Below are 18853 nucleotides of genomic sequence, written 5' to 3' on the forward strand. Positions count from 1 at the left end.
GTTGACAGAGTTTGTCCTGTTTGGGATAATCAGCTGACAGAGGTTGGTTATGTCATTGGTTACCAAGAGCCGTGTTTACCACAATGTCTAGTCAGGAACCAGGATCATGGTGACTCTTGACTACAACTTTTACCAACTTGGGACTTCTCAACAAGCTGCACCGCAGTTCAAAAGGTAACTTCACCTCAAACGGACAATTATGAGAACACTGAGGGGATTGGGTTTATTTCAAAGTATGTCCAAGGTACTACCAAGAGAGAAAACAAATGGAGATCAGACTCACCCTTCCTGGTAGAGTTGATGCAATCATGACAACATTCTTAGGCAATTCTTTTGGGATCCACGTCAGATCTTGCTCTTCGCCTGGGAAACAACAGCAATGAGTTTATGATTGTGAATGAAGGACTTAGTATGATGGCAGGGCAACCTACCACTTCCACATCATGAGTGGCCCTCAACCCAATGCAATGGGACACTAGACTGCACCTGCAGGGCTAGGGTTGGGTCTGCACCTGAGCATTCATGTTCCCTTAAAGAAAAGGTGAAATCAGTTGGGGGAAATCCTGGGACTTTGGGAACAACGTATTTATAAAATCTATGAACGTGCTGGGAAGACAAATTGCTGACTATTCTGAATGAATCTTTGATGGTATGTACAACAGTGCTATAAGTACAGAGAAATTTCAAATTGTTTCCAATTCCAATTTCACATTGTTTAATCTTAATGACGCGTTAATTTCAAACCAACTCATATTCATGCTCAAGCAATTTTCTGCATCCCTCAGGCATGAGATTTTTTAGCCCAAAAACTCATGGGTTTGCCACAGTGTGGCATGTTGCCTCACCAGCCCCAGAGCCAGAGTCAAGCTGATTCAAAGCGTCCAGGACCAACACCACTCTGGCCTGCTTGGCGGCCATCTGAAGCCAGGTGGACAGCTCCAAGACAAGGTTTCGTTGTGATGAGGGTACTGTCATCTCGAAACCAAAGAACTGCTTGATCTCTTCATACAACCTGAGGGTTGAATCAACAAAGGGAATTCAGAAAAGATCAATAGAACTATAACCACCAGACTTAGAATCCTGAAATCCATGGAAGCTTTTTAGACTGAATCTGTCCCTATATCTTCAGTACTGAATGTCTCCAATTCCCACAGTTTGGCACTGAACATGAATGAAGTTCTCACAAAGTTTAAGCCAAAATTCAATGATCACTGACTGGATCTAAATCTGAATATTTGAACAATGCAGGTCAGATCACAGGCAAGACAGAATATTGGTCACATTTTTCCAACTAATTGGGAAGGAACCGTGCCACTCTCCTTAATAAGACCTTTAGAACTCACCGGCGCAGGAGGTTTAGATGAGATGCACTCTCTGCAGAGCTCCCAATGAAATGCATGAAGAGAAAGATGCCTGGATTTTCCTCCTCAAACTGGCGAGTCCAGTTTGCGACCAGCGCCGATTTCCCGGACCCAGACTCCCCAAGGATCACAAAGGGGGTGTTCACAAAGTCCTCCCCGCTTCGGGTGGCCTTCTGGACGTACGCGTTGATCTGTTGGATGTACTCCTGGCCTCCAATGTAGATGCGACGGCGGGGCTCAGCGAAGGCCTGGTGAGCCTCCTGCTCACGCTGCAAAGCACTGAGCTCTGAGCCTGGTGGGAAATCCTGGTCAACGCACCAAACAAGATCCTTACGAATAGGGGAAAGACAAGCAGAAGCCAAGTGTTTAAACTCTTTCGATAGGCTTATGCACTGATAAATTTACATACATGAGTGATATTAGGTGATTAGAAAATGTTGTTCAGCAGCTCAAGCAGCATTGATCCTGGTTTCCACTCTTAGTGGTCAACTCTTGAGATCTACAGAGAGAACTGCCTCTTTACCTTTTTGATGAGCTCGCATCCTTCGTTGGCAGCAGAGAATCGACGCAGGGGCATCCCTGAGGACTCCACCGTCTGCCTCAACTGCTGCTGCCGATCAAAATGCCACTGAGTCTCCTGCTTCTTCTTGGACTTCTTCTTCTCGTCTTCTGTGCTCTACGGAGTCACCAAAACCTTCAGCTTCAAACCATGATTCTGAACATCACATTAACAATTTCCAGCAAATTCCACAACACTTCTATGACCATTGCCATTCTAGAGTTTTAGGCTCATCTAAGCTTACCAAACCATAAGTTAACTTTTCACAAAGTGAGTTTATTTACTTTTGTGTGTATTTTCACCATCTTAAATCTCTTAACAATGACGACATTGGCTGAGGGTGTGATTCCGAACACCTGGTTAAAGCATACCCTTATAACTCATGTATAAAAAACCTAAACCTCATCCACTGGCTCACAATTAGCTTGCATGAACATGTACCTATGATTCTGAGAGGAGTCTGTACGGGTTTTCATATAAACGGCTCTAGTTCACAACAAATTTCTGATCTGATAGCTGATTGCCGATGTTGATGATTCACCTCATCCTTCTTGTCTGCATCGTTATCGGTGTCTCCTTTTTCATTCTCGCTCTTTTCTCCTGCTGCCGCCTCCTCCTTTTTCTCTTCCTCTTCCTCCTTTTCATCATCTGGAGGTGGGAGGTCATCTCTGCTGATTCGAGGCTCACGGAGATAAAAGAACGTGCGTCCCTCGTTGGCCTCTGTGTCGTTCAGCGCCGCGTGCATTATCTCCAGCTACGAGGCCAAACACACAAGACACAATCTGGATTCACACCAAATCTCCATGTTCGTTACTGCAACAGTTCCGGGTAAAATTTTGGTTACTGTGTGTGGACACTACATGATAACCGTGTAATCAATCAATTTGGTTGATGAAGTGACACCTGGGTATGCACACACTGTGAACACTGACACACTTTCCAAAAACTTTACGTTTACGAACTTCAAATAAACACAACAGCAGGCATCATTTCTTTGGCGTGGATTTCACAGAGGGAGAAAAAAGAGCAACCTGGGATTCTACTCGGACGTGACGCTGCACTGTTTCTGGTCTCTTACCTTGGTGACACTTGTCTCATAGCGGTACTGTTCAATCCACTCCAGCGGTTTGAAATTCTCAATGGCGTAGTTGAAGCTCTTGTTGAGCAGCTTATCTGGTTTATGCTGAGTCTGGCTCCAACCATAACGGTCTCCCATCAAACAAACAAAATATGGGCGGCACTTCTCAATCTGACCAGGACAGAACCAACACAGAGCTAACAAAATAGCTGGGACTTCAAATAATACTTCATGTTTATGTTTATTTATCTAGCTATGCACATAGCCATTGTAAGAGGGACAAACATGTCAATTTTTTCCCCAATTTTGATCATTTTTTGCTCTCAACCCTCTAAACTGTTTAAATTGACAATCTTGAGTTCATATCAGATGGAAATATTTTTAATTAATCTTTTACATAATTAATCAACAAAGATAAACAGACTGGACGAAGTGATTGGAATTTCACAAAAAGAGAGCTTTCTTGTGCTTTTTTGTTTAATTGTGTGATTTGTTTTAATGATGCCTTTTTGTCACTTTTGTATTTTGTATAAGAATATTAATCCCCACAGTTCTACAGCAACCATCAAATAAAGGCCTGTAAGAAATATTACAAACATCTGCATATCAAATGCAACATTCATTTTGTACCTTCCAAGAGTGTTGAGAATATCCCAATTCATTGTACAGACAAACATTCAAATTGGACTCTGAACTAAAACATTTACAATTTTTGGCAAATGAAATGTGGAAAGTTCCATTTCATACCTCTCTAAGACAAATGGAGATAGTTTCACCGTCTGCAGTCTGGCTCTCGGTGATACCCCAACGAAGATCGACATAGGTGAAGAACACGCCACGATCCAGACAGATACGGTTCAACTCACGGAATGCCTTCTTGATCAAAACCTACACATGAGTAGCATAATGTAAGGCATTCTCAACTTAAACAAATGTTTCACGTAATATCACTATTTCTTATCAAATGTGGCATTTTTCATCAACACAACATCCACTCTCCAAAGACAGTCCTGTGTGGAAAATGTGGGAATGCTGAACTGGGAAAGAAGCTTTCATTTAATCAACTATCGTACTGATGACGCCACACTTAGTTTAAATATGTGCTTCTCGTTTCATGCTGAGTGGACTATGGGACTCAACTGCCACCATAGGACAGTGCACGTGTAACCAAAGTATGACATTATCAGTACATGGGCCTACTGACCTCTTAGCAAGAAGACATCTTTTATTTATATTTTTTGTTCTCAGCGAGCTTTCCCCATTCCATGGTCAAAGCTGACAGGTATCAGTGGGAGACTTTTGTCATTTTAGGAATTTGCACATTTGTGCTATAAACAGAGGGCCATCGTGTTTACTGCCACCATGTCTCTCACCTGCTCAAATAACATGGATTTCTACAAATAAAAATGAAATCTATGAACAACGGGAAGAAAACGTCTCCTTTCATTTTGTTGAAAATAAGGGGGAAAAATGCTCCCTTAAAACTTTCTGATCATGATTTGTTGTTGGGATTTCCTCAGCAACAGGTTAAACAATGATATCAAGTATGCATGCGTGAACTCATCCAGGAAAACAAGTACAAAATTGTTTGTTACCCAGCAGAAAGGTCATAATTAAGCCATTTGTCGCATTGTAAGCTGCATGAAAAACTGTCCAAACGCCAGGTAGAATGTGCCAAGTACTCGTACAAATTTAAAGGGTTCAGTAGCAGAAAATTTGACAATCTTTGTGTTTGGCTTTGTGGCTGTGGGTTACATGTTACTGTGCCGAGCCTTACCTCTCTCTCCTCCTTGAAATCTTTAAAGGTGCTGGAGACAAAGATGCGGATCTCACGCTTCTTGCGTTTGGTCTTGTTGGAGGGTCTGACGGGGCGTGATCTGGCCTGGCCTGACTGCTGACGGCTGGCATCCATCTCTGTGCCGCGACGGTCTTCCATCTCCTCTGTGATTCAATGGGGAAAGATTGAGGATGCGCAAAGATGTCCATTAGTGGTTTCAGGAACACTCATGGGACTCATAAACCCTAGGACCATTGATGGCCAGGCTACATAAATCTTATAGCTAGGGTCTAGTCACAGAGCTCACTGACCACCTCATCTCCAAATGACGTGTAACTGCCAGATGGTATGTAAAGGGATTTCTTGTGTCGTATTAAGGAGATGTTGAAACACATTCTAACAAATTCGTTAAGCAGTATTAGATGACATCTATACTCATTTGCAGGCTTGAGCGCTTCCCACTGAGTATGCACACATACAGGAGCTCAAATGAGTCCAACCAGGTTGAGCTTGTATAGAGCCTGGTGTTGTAGCAAACATCGCTCCACGACATAGCCTCAGGGCATCGTTTTAAAAAATGGTACATGCATTCTATCACTTTCAACTACTGGCATTTTTTAGCTGAAAATAATACCACCGGCAAGTGGTTAACTACAGTCTCCGTGAAGATTGGGCATGTGCATGAAATTATTTTCCTTCAAGTTCTAATGAGTAATGTCTCACATAAAAAACTTGAATTTGCTCACAGCTTTTTACATTGATGTAATGTGGTTCACAAACATTATTTCTGAGCGGATCTGCAGAAAAAGTGTTGATGTGTGATACTTACATCACGTTAGGGGAGCGTCTCAAAAGTCAAGAACTTTTAAGTTCCATTGGACATGTTGGACCATTCCCACTGAACACTGGAATTCCACTGGAACGTTCACACATAGGGGGAATGGTCTACTTTGTACAAAGATGGTGCTGAGGCAGCTTTCCAGTGGGAATGCTGTGTTCCCTGTGGAATGTTCCAACCGTTCCAAATTATGAGATGCTCTCTTATATCTTCTGTAAAATTCAAGCATGCTCTCTCCCCTGCCTGCCTGCTGCAACGAGTGAAAAGCACCCCACCTACCCATCAGTCGCTGCATGTCTGTCAGCTCTTCTTGGTGTTGCTCGTACAGACCACGGACCATCTGATCTAACTCCTTGGTGAAGCTGGGACCCGTGCTGGGCTGGATGTCGCTGTAATTGTCCCCGGACGCCGCTCCGACCTCACTCTTGACCCGGATAGAGGCAGCTGAGCAGTAGGCACCAAAGTGACCCGCCCAAAATTTGTCATCCTTGGCTGGGGGAAGGACGAGGGAAGAATGTTGAGTGATCCTATGTTCTTTGGACAGGGATTAGGGCAATTCCAGAAATTAGGGATCCAAAAGTGTGACATTTTTATGTCCCTGTTACATCTGAACTTTGTAATTTGACATGGAAATTATCACTGGAATTTATTTCAAACAATAACGATTTGTTTGGCAGATAATTTGCATTAATTCATTACTCTTGGAAATTAGAAAATGTGTTCCGAACTCACAAAATCATATGTCAGACGTGAGAGGGACAGAAAAAACATTGACCTCGAATTTCTGGAATTACCCATTACTTTTGCTATTGACTAATGGCAAAAGACTGACATATCTGCACATCCAAGGGCAGTGAAGGGCCAATAGGGACCATGCCTCCCCAGGACCCATCCTTAGACTGACATCTATTTGACTATTACCCTCTGTACAAACAGTTAGTTACCTCACTGCCAGTCAACAGTAACATGAAGACTGTCAATTCATTTATAGAGTTGGACATGCAAACACAAGTATATCTACCCACCCTGAAAGACAACAAAACCATTTTCAATTGAAGGCAAAACTATTACAATTCGGGAAGAACTTTTTTGTGTGGATAAACATGTCATGAATTTGCATTTCAGAAAACATTATTAGTGAGTTTTAATATGAATGCTACTTTTGCAATAAGAAATCCTGCTGCGTTCAAGTAGAAAGAAATGTTGGTTTAATCCAATATTAATCCAATGTGAAAAACATACAGGCTGTACAAACATCATTCCAATTTCTTTTTTATTTCTTAGACTGAGTTTTGCTTCAAGTCACTAAGTCAAGAGCTAACCATTCACCTGCACTTTCTATGCCAATGCTACGGACCCCTCGACCATAGTTCTTGAATGTAAAGCAGACCCTGATCCAATCAGAAGTCTTGATGCTGCCTTGCTGACCAGTGGTCTGGCGCTTAATCACGCTGCCATCATGACCCATCAGTGTGGCCGTCATTGAGTAAAAACCACCTTTGTTGCAGCCTTCTCGGAAAGACTCTGACACCTAACAAAATACACAGTGGCTGATGAAATAATCCGACTCCAAGGGATCGGTAGATTGCTGGCTTACAAGCAGTTTCAGCTGGAGCTCTTAAGTTAACTGAGAAACGAGTTAAGCTAAAACAGTCAGTCAACTGCCGGCTTGTACATAAATAACTTGACCAAAAGTATTTTCATTACACTGTATTTACTAAATGATTAATCAGTAAAACAACATAGTGCGGGAGCAGTAAATAATTTGAGGTTTGTTTAGGAACCAGTGAATCAATGCACTCAGTAGTGGGACAGGCACAGAACAGTTACGTAGTAAGGATGTGTGGGCAATGACCATGTACAGCTGTTTGCTTTGCCCAAGACTGGCCTTTCTGATTACTGCACATGGGAATACCGGTACTGTGTGTTTTAAGGAGACTCAGTTAGAAACCCACGGCAGGCATGGACCTCAATACTGACCTGGATTTCTGGGCTTGAATCCAGGTGCTTCTCAGAGAAGTGCTCGGTGAGTTCCACCTCCTGGTACTTGGTGCACCACATATGTGACGAAATGAACACTGCAAGCCAAGTTACAATAAGGCGATATAATCCACTCCAAGCACAACACCTGCAGAGAAAATGGGCTAGTACCCTGACACCCCTGCTACTGTGTGCCCGACACCCAACCAAGGTGGCTTGGTCTCCACCGCCCCGATAGGGTGCTAGGAAGGGATACTTAATAGCTGCAGATGCACAAAGCACTGTGCTTTCACTCACTGCCCTGGTCAATGCAGTTACATGTACATTCAGTACCCACGGGTCAGGTGGAAATGTTGTTGAACCGTGTTGTTGCAAATATGTATTCTAACTAATGAGTGCTGGAGAAGAATTACAATGCTCATTTACCCTTCCCAGCGTGCTGTAAGGGTCAAGTTTGACTGGATTTTTTTCAAATACTTCAAATGCACTGACCAGTGAAAATGTACGTACTGTTTAGTGAACAAAAACACCAGACACTTTCATACAGCGAAGTGCTTCCAAACACAGGCATGAATTAAGGAAATTCCAAGGTTTGGGAAAGGAAGTAGTGTTTTTCAATCTAAATGGCACATATGCAATGTAAAGTATAAGGAAATCAGCCAATTCAAGGAAACGTATGCCTACAAACACAGCATTCCTTTGGATATAATAATATACTCAGACGGCCCATTCTGCTCAAGAAGGATGCTAAGGTTTTGATACATACTTGTCTCTGTCTGGTCTCCACCCTCAGACACTTTCCAGTTACCAGAGTAATTCCAGTTGCTAAGGTCGCCAGTCTGCACAAGCAAAAAAGTCGACAGAAACTGTGTAAAGGATCATCCAAGAAGACACTGGGAAAGAAAAGGATGAATTCCCAGTGACAAAGTTGATCTTCGGGGTTTCTCTTGAAGGCAGCCTGATACTTCTCTTGAACAATGAGCTATTTTTTATTCAAGTGTGATTTTTTTACAAATGGACAGCCAAATTTTCATTAATACTAATAGCAAAAAAAATCAACTGTTGATGGAATCTTACACCAGAGGGATGCACATTTGTGTGGTTTGCCCTTCACAATCAAAATCACATGAAAAACTGAATACTATCACCCCAAAAGTATTGTGATAGAAATTAAATTAGGTCATATAGGTTAGCCAATATTGCCACAAGTAGAGTAAGCATGACTACCCTGGATTCCCAGGGAATGCACTCGCACGCAGAAAATTTTCTACAAGTCTTGGGTTCCCACCTACATGAAATTTGTTAGTTCGAGTTTGGCAGTTGAACAGTTAACGGGTAGACTAATACCTCTCCACAATTTCCGTACGTTTTTTTGTTTCAGTCTTAACAATTTATCCAATAAGTTAATCCTGTATGTGATTGTAATTGATGAAGGAGAATACAAGAAAGTCTGACCACTGAAACCTCAGTTGGCCTCAGGCTTTATTTTCCTGAGTCAATCCCCGATTCTCAGGCCCTACGTGATATGGTTTGTCCCGTGTTACTTCACAACCAGCCAGAGGTTCAGCCGAGCCACCCACTTTTCTGTAAGTCAAGTCCTTGACCGCAAGAGTTTGTCACAGTACTCCGACATACAATGATTGCAGACTGTCAGAGATATAATGTGTATCTTAAGTCCCAAAGGTGCTTGAGTCCATCAACACCTAGTTCAGAGTGACGGACGCTTAGGGTAGCTCCATTACTGAGAGAAATCACCTCACTTTTCAAACCCCAAAGGAAAAGATGTCTTCCTAAGGACTGATTAACAAGATAAACTACAAATGAAACAGTTTTAACCACTTCGTGCCGGGGCATTTTTCAATGTTGATGATGCTGGGCCGGCATGACTAGCATTTTTTCCGTTAGTGGTTAATAATGTGCCCCCTACCAAGGGAAATCACTAATTAAAACACTGCAAGTAAGATACAGCATCTCACCTCCCCTGAAGGATTAATGAGCAAGTTGGACGACCAACCAGCAATCTTCATCTGCTTCAGATTAAGCGTGCGATCCAGGGGGACTAGGGTGTCAGCCAACTGCACAGAATGTCAAAAAAACCATGGTGAATTACATTGACAACAGCAAATCACACACTGTACTCTGGTATACCACTTTTAAATTACAGGTCACTGTGGCCAGTGAACTGTTTTTGTATTTTACAGCAAAATATTGCTTGAATGGTCCATGATGTAATTTTTGCATGGGAACATGTTTTTAGCAATTTTTCTACTTTTTCTTAAACTTCAAACAACTACCTGAAATCTCATTTTGGTTAGGCTCAATGAAATTTTTCATGCTTTTCCTCATGAGTACACTTTTGCTGTAATGTCAGTAAAGGAAAACACTGCTAAATTTTAAGTGTTTTTCTGTTGAAATTGAGAACCCAGGATTTGCCCGGTGAAAACATTGGAGAAAATTTTTTCAGTGGTTTTCCGTCATGAAATAAAACAATGAATCATCACAGTAAACAAAGTTCATAGAAGCAAAATGTCAAATATTGGGGCAAATGTTAGTGCAAAAATAGCCAAACAGGGAAGTTTTGCCTGGGATGAAATCACAACCTTGTTCATAAATGTCAAATTTGCATCAGCTTAAAAATCACAAAAGGTACCAAAATGCCCTTGAAATGGCAACAAAAACTGAAAATTGAGTTAAATTAAACAAAAATGAGTACTGACAAGCACAGCATTAAATGCATTGCAATGTCTAGGTCCTTCAACTTTAATTAGCAAATAAAAATGCCTTCAAAGACATGCCATAGTGCATGCAGCAAAGCATATAAAATGATCAAGAACGTCATTAACTTCAAGCAGTGACATTTTGTTCAACTTCAAAGCACATGGGATGAGTATTGAATAAGCAAATGGAAGTCTAGCATCGAGGGTCAAAATGAGAGAGTTGCTACAGCTACACGTAATGTCAGTGGTTGTAAATGAACTTTGAAGCATGCACAAGCCTCCAACAAGCTTTAGTCACTCATATGTCACTCACATGGCAAAAATGTACCGTATTTGAAAACTAAACTGACATTAAAGCATTTATTTTTTAAATACCCAGGCACAATAGCGTACCGAAGTGTGACGTCACTGTGAACCAGAAAGCGCAGTGCAAATGAATGGAGTACCCGCGCGTATTGGTTCACGCGCTGGCTCGCGCGCTAATGCCTTTTACACACTTATTGTGCGCGTGACGTATTCACTTCGGTACTCTATAATTGATCAAGCATTATCTCACAGATTACTGACAGGTGTTCTGTGGTGTTTAAATTTTTGGTAGCTCATCAACTCTGTCAACACCACCCAACAGTCAAAATTTCAGTAAGTTGCATGAACTGTTTTATAGTACGTTTAGACAAATCTCTCTAAATTGTGGCTCACGAATCATGGCAGAGGATTTTGTCACTTGTGCCCATGGGCATGCCACTTTACAAACAGTTCGTCCCCCTTCCCAGGACGTCAGCAGTGAATTTGGCAATGGTGGAATGATCTGAATGCCCATGATGCCCGGCAACCAGTGTTAACACTACTCCATGTGCTGTGACTTCATTGCGAAGAAATCCACACATGAACATGCTGGTTTTGTCCTCATGCAAGACGAATGTTCCTACCACTGTTGGGCTGGCTCGAAATCAAGGACCATTACAATACATGTACGCAGTCCTTGCTCAATAGCATTTGCCAATTCTGAAACAAATGTGTTGCAGAAAACCTGTTGAATTTTTCGAAATGCAGATTGACAAAGGGGGATATTATTTCCCACTGAACAAACAGGTGTAATAACTTCATTCCTCCAGTTCCGTTCAGCAGGAACCTTTCAATGATATAGAATTCCCTTCCAGTAGTGACCGAAGAGCTTGTAATACTCATCGACAAAGGGTTTAAATAACTGAGCCTAAAGGGGTGTAATTGAGCAAATATCTAGGTACAAGACAAAATTACAATTTTTGTAGAGCAAAATGAAATATGTAAATACCAGTACAGTATTCCAATATTTTAGTTTTATTTTAAAAAAACACAGCAGGGCTGCTCATCTTTGCAAAATTATTTCCCTCTTCTAAAAATTGAAAAAAAAATCAGTATTTCCCTGACAAAATAGACTTTTTCACGAGGCAAGTTTCTTCCGTACTTTTCCTGAATTTCAGCACAAAATGAGGAAAATCTATACTGGTCGGCAGGCTTTGTACTGTGTTTTTCCCCTCAGAGCTAAAGTCTTCAAAATAATCAAAAAAGAGATCGTGGATTTTAAAATTATTGAGCTAGCCCAAGCTGACAACCTATCATCTCATCCTCCAACCGATGCACTGCCAGAGCCAAGTTCCAACCCTCTATCTTACCTTCTGCTTCATGCTCATCTCCTCTGCCTCCTCCTCCTTGGTAGGCGTTGCCTCCCTGTAGGTATCATCGTGAACCATGAAGGCGGCCGGATGACACCCGCCATGGCCTGGGGCTATAATGATCATCAAATGTCCCATTAAAGTACGATGCATAAATGACAGCAGCTGCAATGGTAGCAGTAACCATTGAGAAAACAAATGCAACTAGCACCAGAAAAGCACAACTGCAATGAACGGCAATTTTTTTCCCCCATCGTAAACAGCAGCAACGGCAGGAGTGACAACTACCAGCTAAACAGCCGCCTCTCGAATGTCTTTAAAACCCACAACATGCCACAGCACTTTTATGAGCTGTGAGATTTTATGCAAAATAATATGCCATGTACCTCATCTGCTCGGTGCAGAAGCAAGAGTTGGTGTCTTTTTATAGGAATGATCTCCGGCTTTTTGGTGGGGACAAAATGCATGCACATACAGGTTCATGCACAGACAGTGCGGGACACACTGAGCACATATGGCAAATTTCTGTTGAAAACTTCAAATGTACCTTAGTATGGTTTTTGCGTGGACACAGGGGTCATGGGTTAATGCGTCCTCAGAGGGCAAGTTGATGCATTCGTTATAACTACATTCAAATAACAGAAACAGTCTCGGAGACACCATGGAGATGTCAGCGATGCATAACCGTTATTGTGCACCAAGTTAAATTTTTTTCAACCAGCCTGTTTCTTCTTTGCTAGTGAGCGGTTGCTTCTAGTCACAGTGGCCCAACAGAATACAACAAAGTTGGAAGCTTTTGATTTCTTCATGGTTATGTTTCGTGAGTGTTTTCTATCCTGGCTGCATTGCTCTGGTAGGTGAAAACAACGGACAACCAGACAGTCTGAAAGTACCATTACTCACAATTGCGAAAGAAGAGATTGATATTATTGCCATTGCTTTCGAAGGGAATAGACACGATTTTGGCCGTGTACTTTGGTACAACCTCAGGGATCTCATTCAACTGTTGAGTCACCTGATAGAAAAAACAAATTCATATCATCATCAAAATTAGATCAATGTGCAGAATTCATCGTTATGTGTCTACAATGAAATTTAACGGCTTACTCATATGGGACTGATGAATTGTTATAAACTGCAATAAATTGCAAAATTAGAGACACATAATGTGACTGGAAGGTCCAACTGTTGGCATACCTCGTTGCTGGACTTCAAAAAACTACAGACAAAAATATTTACCTTGTTGAGAATCACAGATATTTTACTGAAAGCGACAGTACTGCATCTCCAAATTATTTATAGAAGACAATTGTAACTTAATGCTGTTCACCTGTTTAAATATGTTGTTATCAGTGTAGCTATATTTTTAAGTTTTACGTTTATGTAAAGTAAACGGTCAATATTAAATGCAATGCAAAGTCTACTGAAAAAAAGCTGACAAACCTCTGAAGAATAAGATTCGTGATTAATTTTGATGATCTGTCTCTTCAGGTAATTACTGACACTGTAAAGCTTCATGGTCAAATTCCCTGATTTGTTGACAGGTATCTAGAAGAGATGAAGACGGAAGAGGTTGAATAGTTGCAATGGGTCTGACCTACGGGGTTTGAAAAGTGGGTGACTAGACCCGATTGGAAATTGTGGTGGTATAAAAATTCAGACACCCAAAATAAAACGGTGCTAGAATGAAACAAATGAAATTCGTCAATGACTAACTCTATTTTTGAACTATTCACAAGACACAACACCCCTTGCGCTTAAACTAATGCTTTTTTATGATCTTCACATGACCCATGATTAGAAATGCAAAAAGCTCATGAATATTCAGAATGCGCAAAGCTCATGAATATTCAGAATGCGCAAAGCTCATGAACATTCCAGAACCATTTCTGCACCCCAACAGCCAAGAGACATGATTGCAAGTCAGGGTGTTGGATACCAGCTGCATGTATTTGACTGAACTGGACAGAAAACTACAGCCAGTATCTTGAAAAATAGCACAGCATGGGGACATGTGTCCGAAACAACAAGTGGCCTTGTGATTAGCGTTTGTAGTTTCTAATCACAGGGTCAGAGATTCGAATCCCGACAAGTGGTTACAGTGAGGCTCTTGGCAAAGTCTGACAGACTACAGACGTGGTAATTATAATCTTTAAATTCACACCAGGTGTTTGGTAGCCTGGTGAAGAAGTAATCTGTCCAATTCCCATTTCATACTTCACAAGAACAAGAGAATACAAATCTGTCAGGGCACTGTTTGGGTATTTAGGAACCCATTTTACTGTTTGCACTTATCATATAAAATGAACTATGATTACTCCATTTGATTGGATTTTTGATACGGCATTAGTCAGCTGAGTTTAGATTTAGGATTGTGCAACTGCATCAGAAACCCATCCAGCCAACAAACCAACCTCAGTTCCGCCCAAGCACTTGCCTCCTTGTTGCCTGGCCTATTTCTCTCATAGCAATTCATGTACTTACATCATATGACATCTCATCCGCAAATTCAGGATGGGTTCCGTTGTGGGTGCTGAACAAGAACCCATCATTGGTATTTGTCATCATGTTGTACAAGTTGTGGTTGGCATCTATCAAGCAATTAAACTTTCGTTGACATTTCACACCTGTCACAAAATAAGCAACAGAAGATGTACACTGAGAACATGATGTTGAAATAACAGTACAATGTAATGTTAAAATGTGGTGCTCAAAGGGAAGTTCTTTATTACCCCTGCTCTCCAGGCCAATAAATCATTCCATGCGGGTTACTCCAGAAATTAAGGGTCCATTTTTTTGGTGTCCCTGTCACATCTGACATATGATTTTGTAAGTTCAGAGCACATTTTCTAATTTCCAAGAGTAATGAATTAACCCTCCTATGGTTTTACAGCACAAATGTGCACAAATGCCCACAGTCACTGGTGAGCATGTATTTTCTATATGGAACTCAAACATGCACAGGTTCAGCGTGTACACAGTAGGTTGTCAGCACAAAATGACCCAAGGTCTTTTGTGCAGTCCTCTTCACTGCATTTGGTTTACTGCACAGTTATGCACATGAAACAGTGAAGCACAGTTATTGGGCAGCACAAAACTGCAATCTGATATTCCTCTGAGGGACAGTTGGTGTCGTGCACAACACGACACAGCTGTGCTTCATTGAGGTGTTTACCAAATGACCCAAAGAGTTACTTCCACATAGGAGGGTTAATGCAAGTTACCTGCCAAACAAATTATAGTAATGGTTTGAAATCAATTCCGGTGATATTTCCATGTCAAATAACAAAGGTCAGATGTAACAGGGACATGAAAATGTCACACCTTTGGACCCCTAATTTCTGGAATTAACCATAAATCATTCCTGTTTCTCCATCCACATAATGAAGCACTCTGTCCAAGTAATAGTATTAAACAATATGCAATATGTGCTGATGAAAAAGAGCAAAGGAGCAAACAACAAATCCCAATGTACCCTTCAAAGTGTGACCATAGGGTGCATCATCAACTATTTGCTGCAGGGTTTAATTTGAATCTGAAAGTGTGACCATAGGGTGCATCATCAACTATTTGCTGCAGGGTTTAATTTGAATCTGAAAGTGTGACCATAGGGTGCATCATCAACTATTTGCTGCAGGGTTTAATTTGAATCTGAAAGTGTGACCATAGGGTGCATCATCAACTATTTGCTGCAGGGTTTAATTTGAATCTGAAAGTGTGACCATAGGGTGCATCATCAACTATTTGCTGCAGGGTTTAATTTGAATCTGAAAGTGTGACCATAGGGTGCATCATCAACTATTTGCTGCAGGGTTTAATTTGAATCTGGAGGAGGAGTTCCAGGGCAATTTTCAAGACTTTCTGTTTTCAAAAGTCTTCAAAAATTCATAACTTCATTTACTGGACATTTACACCCACACAAAGGATTATCTGGTGGCTACTCTAATCCGACAGGCAACCTCTGTTGATGCCAGAGTATTTCAGCCAGGCATCCGCCTATTAAAGACAGCCAAGATTGTGCGGTGTTGCGTAATTTCCTTTGGTCCCCAAATTGGCCCAGTGAGTTGCTGAATGCCAGTGGAGTCTTTACAAATGCGGCTGGATCAGTGTGCAGCGGCACTGTATCGCTCATCACCGGAGCACACTTGTCCCCGCTGATAATCCACTGGCTCTGTGTGCCACAAACAGTGGTATACTGTTTCAAAATAACAGATTACCTCCGCTAATGCCACCTGAAAAATGATGGCAAATCCCAGCAGCTTGGTCTTTTGTTCCAAGTATGGTCTTTTGTTACAAGGCCCAGCTCCTTTGTCCAATTTCGGTTACCCCAGCTATGCATACAAACTCAAGGTAGCCGGTTCTGGAAATGCCAGAGGCAAGTGGTTAAAATCAGTATCAGCATTAAGAAGGGATGGTATCAGGATTATCCGGGTCTTAAGTTGCATATGGATGTCTGGATCACGTCCAGCAGTGGAACAACCCGGCAGAGGCAAACTCAGGAACTGTGCTTCAGCATTTTGACGACTGGGGGTACCAAAGACCAACTCTAGACTCACCATCGGCTTCATTGTCCACTTTGAATGTCACCTCGGTTCCAGAGAACACCACCATGTTGAGCGCTTGATACATTGGCCCTCCAAGATTGACAGCATACAGGACACCCTGGGGCTGGTTCACAATGCGATAGGGGGAGCCCTCCAACTCAACACTCACCGGTTGGTTATCTGTGACCAAAAAACAGCTTTGTTTTCAAAATCATCCAGATTGGTATTGGCATGATTTTGGCACACTTTTCAAAATATATTTCATTTGGCCCTGTAGGACCTACAGACAACACTGTAACATTTTAACAGGTGCTAACTGTTTGAAATACAAGAAACACACCTTTCCACAGAGGACTGACTGACAGAGAATGTCATAAATGAAAGTTTGTTTTCAATCCGCCCTATCAAGAAACAATTACTAAATGTCCAATTCACCGACCTGCACTCTGACAAGGAAAGAATGCTCTTTCAGGCTTTCCAGGAAAACTAGATCTACCAGCATCGTCTTCCGCAGGGTCTTTGCAAATTTCAAGACATTAGCAGGATACTTACTAATATCACTAGTCATCCCATACACTTGAAGCAGCTTCAAACCGGTGCTGTTCTCATCACTGCTCAACTCCCTCTGGAATCCGAGTCTGCCATCAGGCTGTTCCAACAGCTGTCCAGCCTCCACCAACTCGATCATTCTGCCATTTAGCATAATCTTCACCTGCGACATTTGAGACACCCATCCGGTGATGCTTGCATCGTTAATGTACACGCCTCCCCTGTACTTGCTCTCAAAGCCTGTAGCTAAGCAGGAATTTTGAAAACACCTCTGCTGTGGGTCAGTGACGTCTTCAGGAAGGTTTGACATGAAGCTGTAGCGACAAGGAGCACTCGGCCCAACGACAACAAGCTGGTTATCATCCTCTGAGATGAACCAGTCATTGGCTCGTTCTGAGGATCGAGAACTTCCTCCAATGAAGGAACACCTGACTCCCCATTTCTGAACGGTGACCAAGTAAAGCGCTGATGATGTCATGTCATCCACCCCTCTACTGCATGAACACAGAACCAACAGACTGTAGTCTACATACCCAGACAGGCTCTCCAACAGGACTGTCTTCTCAGACCCATTGAAAGTCTGAGTGTGAACGACTTTCCCCGACGTTTTGGTATCCGCGTTATCGTCGGAGCGCCAGATCCCATAGTGACTCTGTGATGGACCGGTAATTTCCAGCATCCCCTGGTCACAGCTGAAGCTCCACAAATCATCACAATTCTTATCTGTGATGGCATGCGCAACAAGCTTGCCAGGCTCGTGACTAAAGGCAACGAAGTACGCATTACAGGGCTGTGAGCCTTTCTTACCTGCTGCACTACACAGGACCAGCAATGCGCTGCCGTACTTTCCAGGGCTAACAGAGATATCCGTTTTTAAGGTTGCCGTGCTGCTAAAGCCTTTTGCCTTTGGCCCTGAATACACTGCAAACACCCCACAGTGACCCATTTCAGCTTGGTTGGACACAATCGTAGCCCTCGAGAAACCAAATCGCAGACAGGGGGACATGAAACCATCGGCATCAGTGTGCACACGAAAGTACTTATACAGAGAGTGCTCCCCTGCTTTGCTCAGGGACGTGTACTGGAAGTGGTTGCCACCGAAGCCGCAGCGGATCAGACACAGCTCTGAGGTGAAGGTGGAGGTGGTGACGTCTGTCAGCAACATCAGGGCCGTGCCTCCCCCATGCTTGGCATTGACACTGAAGTAGGTCTTGGTGAAGGCTGGGATGGGGAACCCACTGGAAGCTGTGCCCGTCATGCAGGCAAAGTCAGCTGTGTAAAGATGAAAAAGGAAAGAGGAAATGGCACCACGTATCCACTCTGACAAGAGGCACTACTTCCCTCACTAGCAGAGAGGAGACGGGCTACTGGGAAAAATCCAAACTTGGCGCAATGTCGCACACGTGACTAAATTGGACGCATGTGCTCAGCATGTCCTGCCAGGACCGACCCTCTGCACATTAAAATATTCCTGAGTGGAGCAGATTGCAGGCAATAAACATAGACCAGACCCTACAATGACAGGGTGGTCTATATTGTAGCTGCTGGGAGACCAGTTTTAGTATTGGGTTCTTTAGGAACAGGATGACAGCGACAGATTTCAATATCTGCCAAGAAGCATTCACCAACTGCTGACAGCTGTGATGTGGGATATGACGTGGGATATGGGTGTTCAAAATGTCATATCACAGCAGCCAACAATTGTTTTGTCATATCCCTGTCTTTAAAGAAATGTGCTCTAAGTTTCAGAAGGTCAGAAGACGATAGGCCTAGGCCTACTGTCAAACTGTATAAC

At 42.4% G+C, this 18853-nt stretch overlaps 1 protein-coding gene across 3 annotated transcripts in view; it reads right to left on the reverse strand.

Moving 5' to 3' along the window:
* Nucleotides 1-18853, reverse strand: part of LOC110979639 (uncharacterized) — a 37675-nt gene that overhangs the window by 11000 nt on the left and 7822 nt on the right. For all 3 annotated transcript variants that reach the window (XM_022235639.2, XM_022235638.2, XM_087132561.1), the window contains exons 4-22: nt 17062-18330; nt 16522-16689; nt 14450-14592; nt 13409-13513; nt 12869-12980; nt 11966-12078; nt 9570-9668; nt 8360-8432; nt 7594-7691; nt 6943-7144; nt 5893-6105; nt 4776-4939; nt 3746-3886; nt 2999-3169; nt 2462-2674; nt 1885-2037; nt 1344-1690; nt 846-1012; nt 284-363 (exon numbers count right to left, since the gene is read on the reverse strand). In XM_022235639.2, the coding sequence (XP_022091331.2) occupies nt 284-363; nt 846-1012; nt 1344-1690; nt 1885-2037; nt 2462-2674; nt 2999-3169; nt 3746-3886; nt 4776-4939; nt 5893-6105; nt 6943-7144; nt 7594-7691; nt 8360-8432; nt 9570-9668; nt 11966-12078; nt 12869-12980; nt 13409-13513; nt 14450-14592; nt 16522-16689; nt 17062-18330 (4031 nt within the window). The remainder of the gene's footprint in view (nt 1-283; nt 364-845; nt 1013-1343; nt 1691-1884; nt 2038-2461; nt 2675-2998; nt 3170-3745; nt 3887-4775; nt 4940-5892; nt 6106-6942; nt 7145-7593; nt 7692-8359; nt 8433-9569; nt 9669-11965; nt 12079-12868; nt 12981-13408; nt 13514-14449; nt 14593-16521; nt 16690-17061; nt 18331-18853) is intronic.

Source organism: Acanthaster planci, linkage group LG01 (genome assembly GCF_054643075.1).
Source record: "Acanthaster planci isolate LZ-2023a linkage group LG01, COTS_SCS, whole genome shotgun sequence".
NCBI classification, from domain to species: domain Eukaryota; kingdom Metazoa; phylum Echinodermata; class Asteroidea; order Valvatida; family Acanthasteridae; genus Acanthaster; species Acanthaster planci.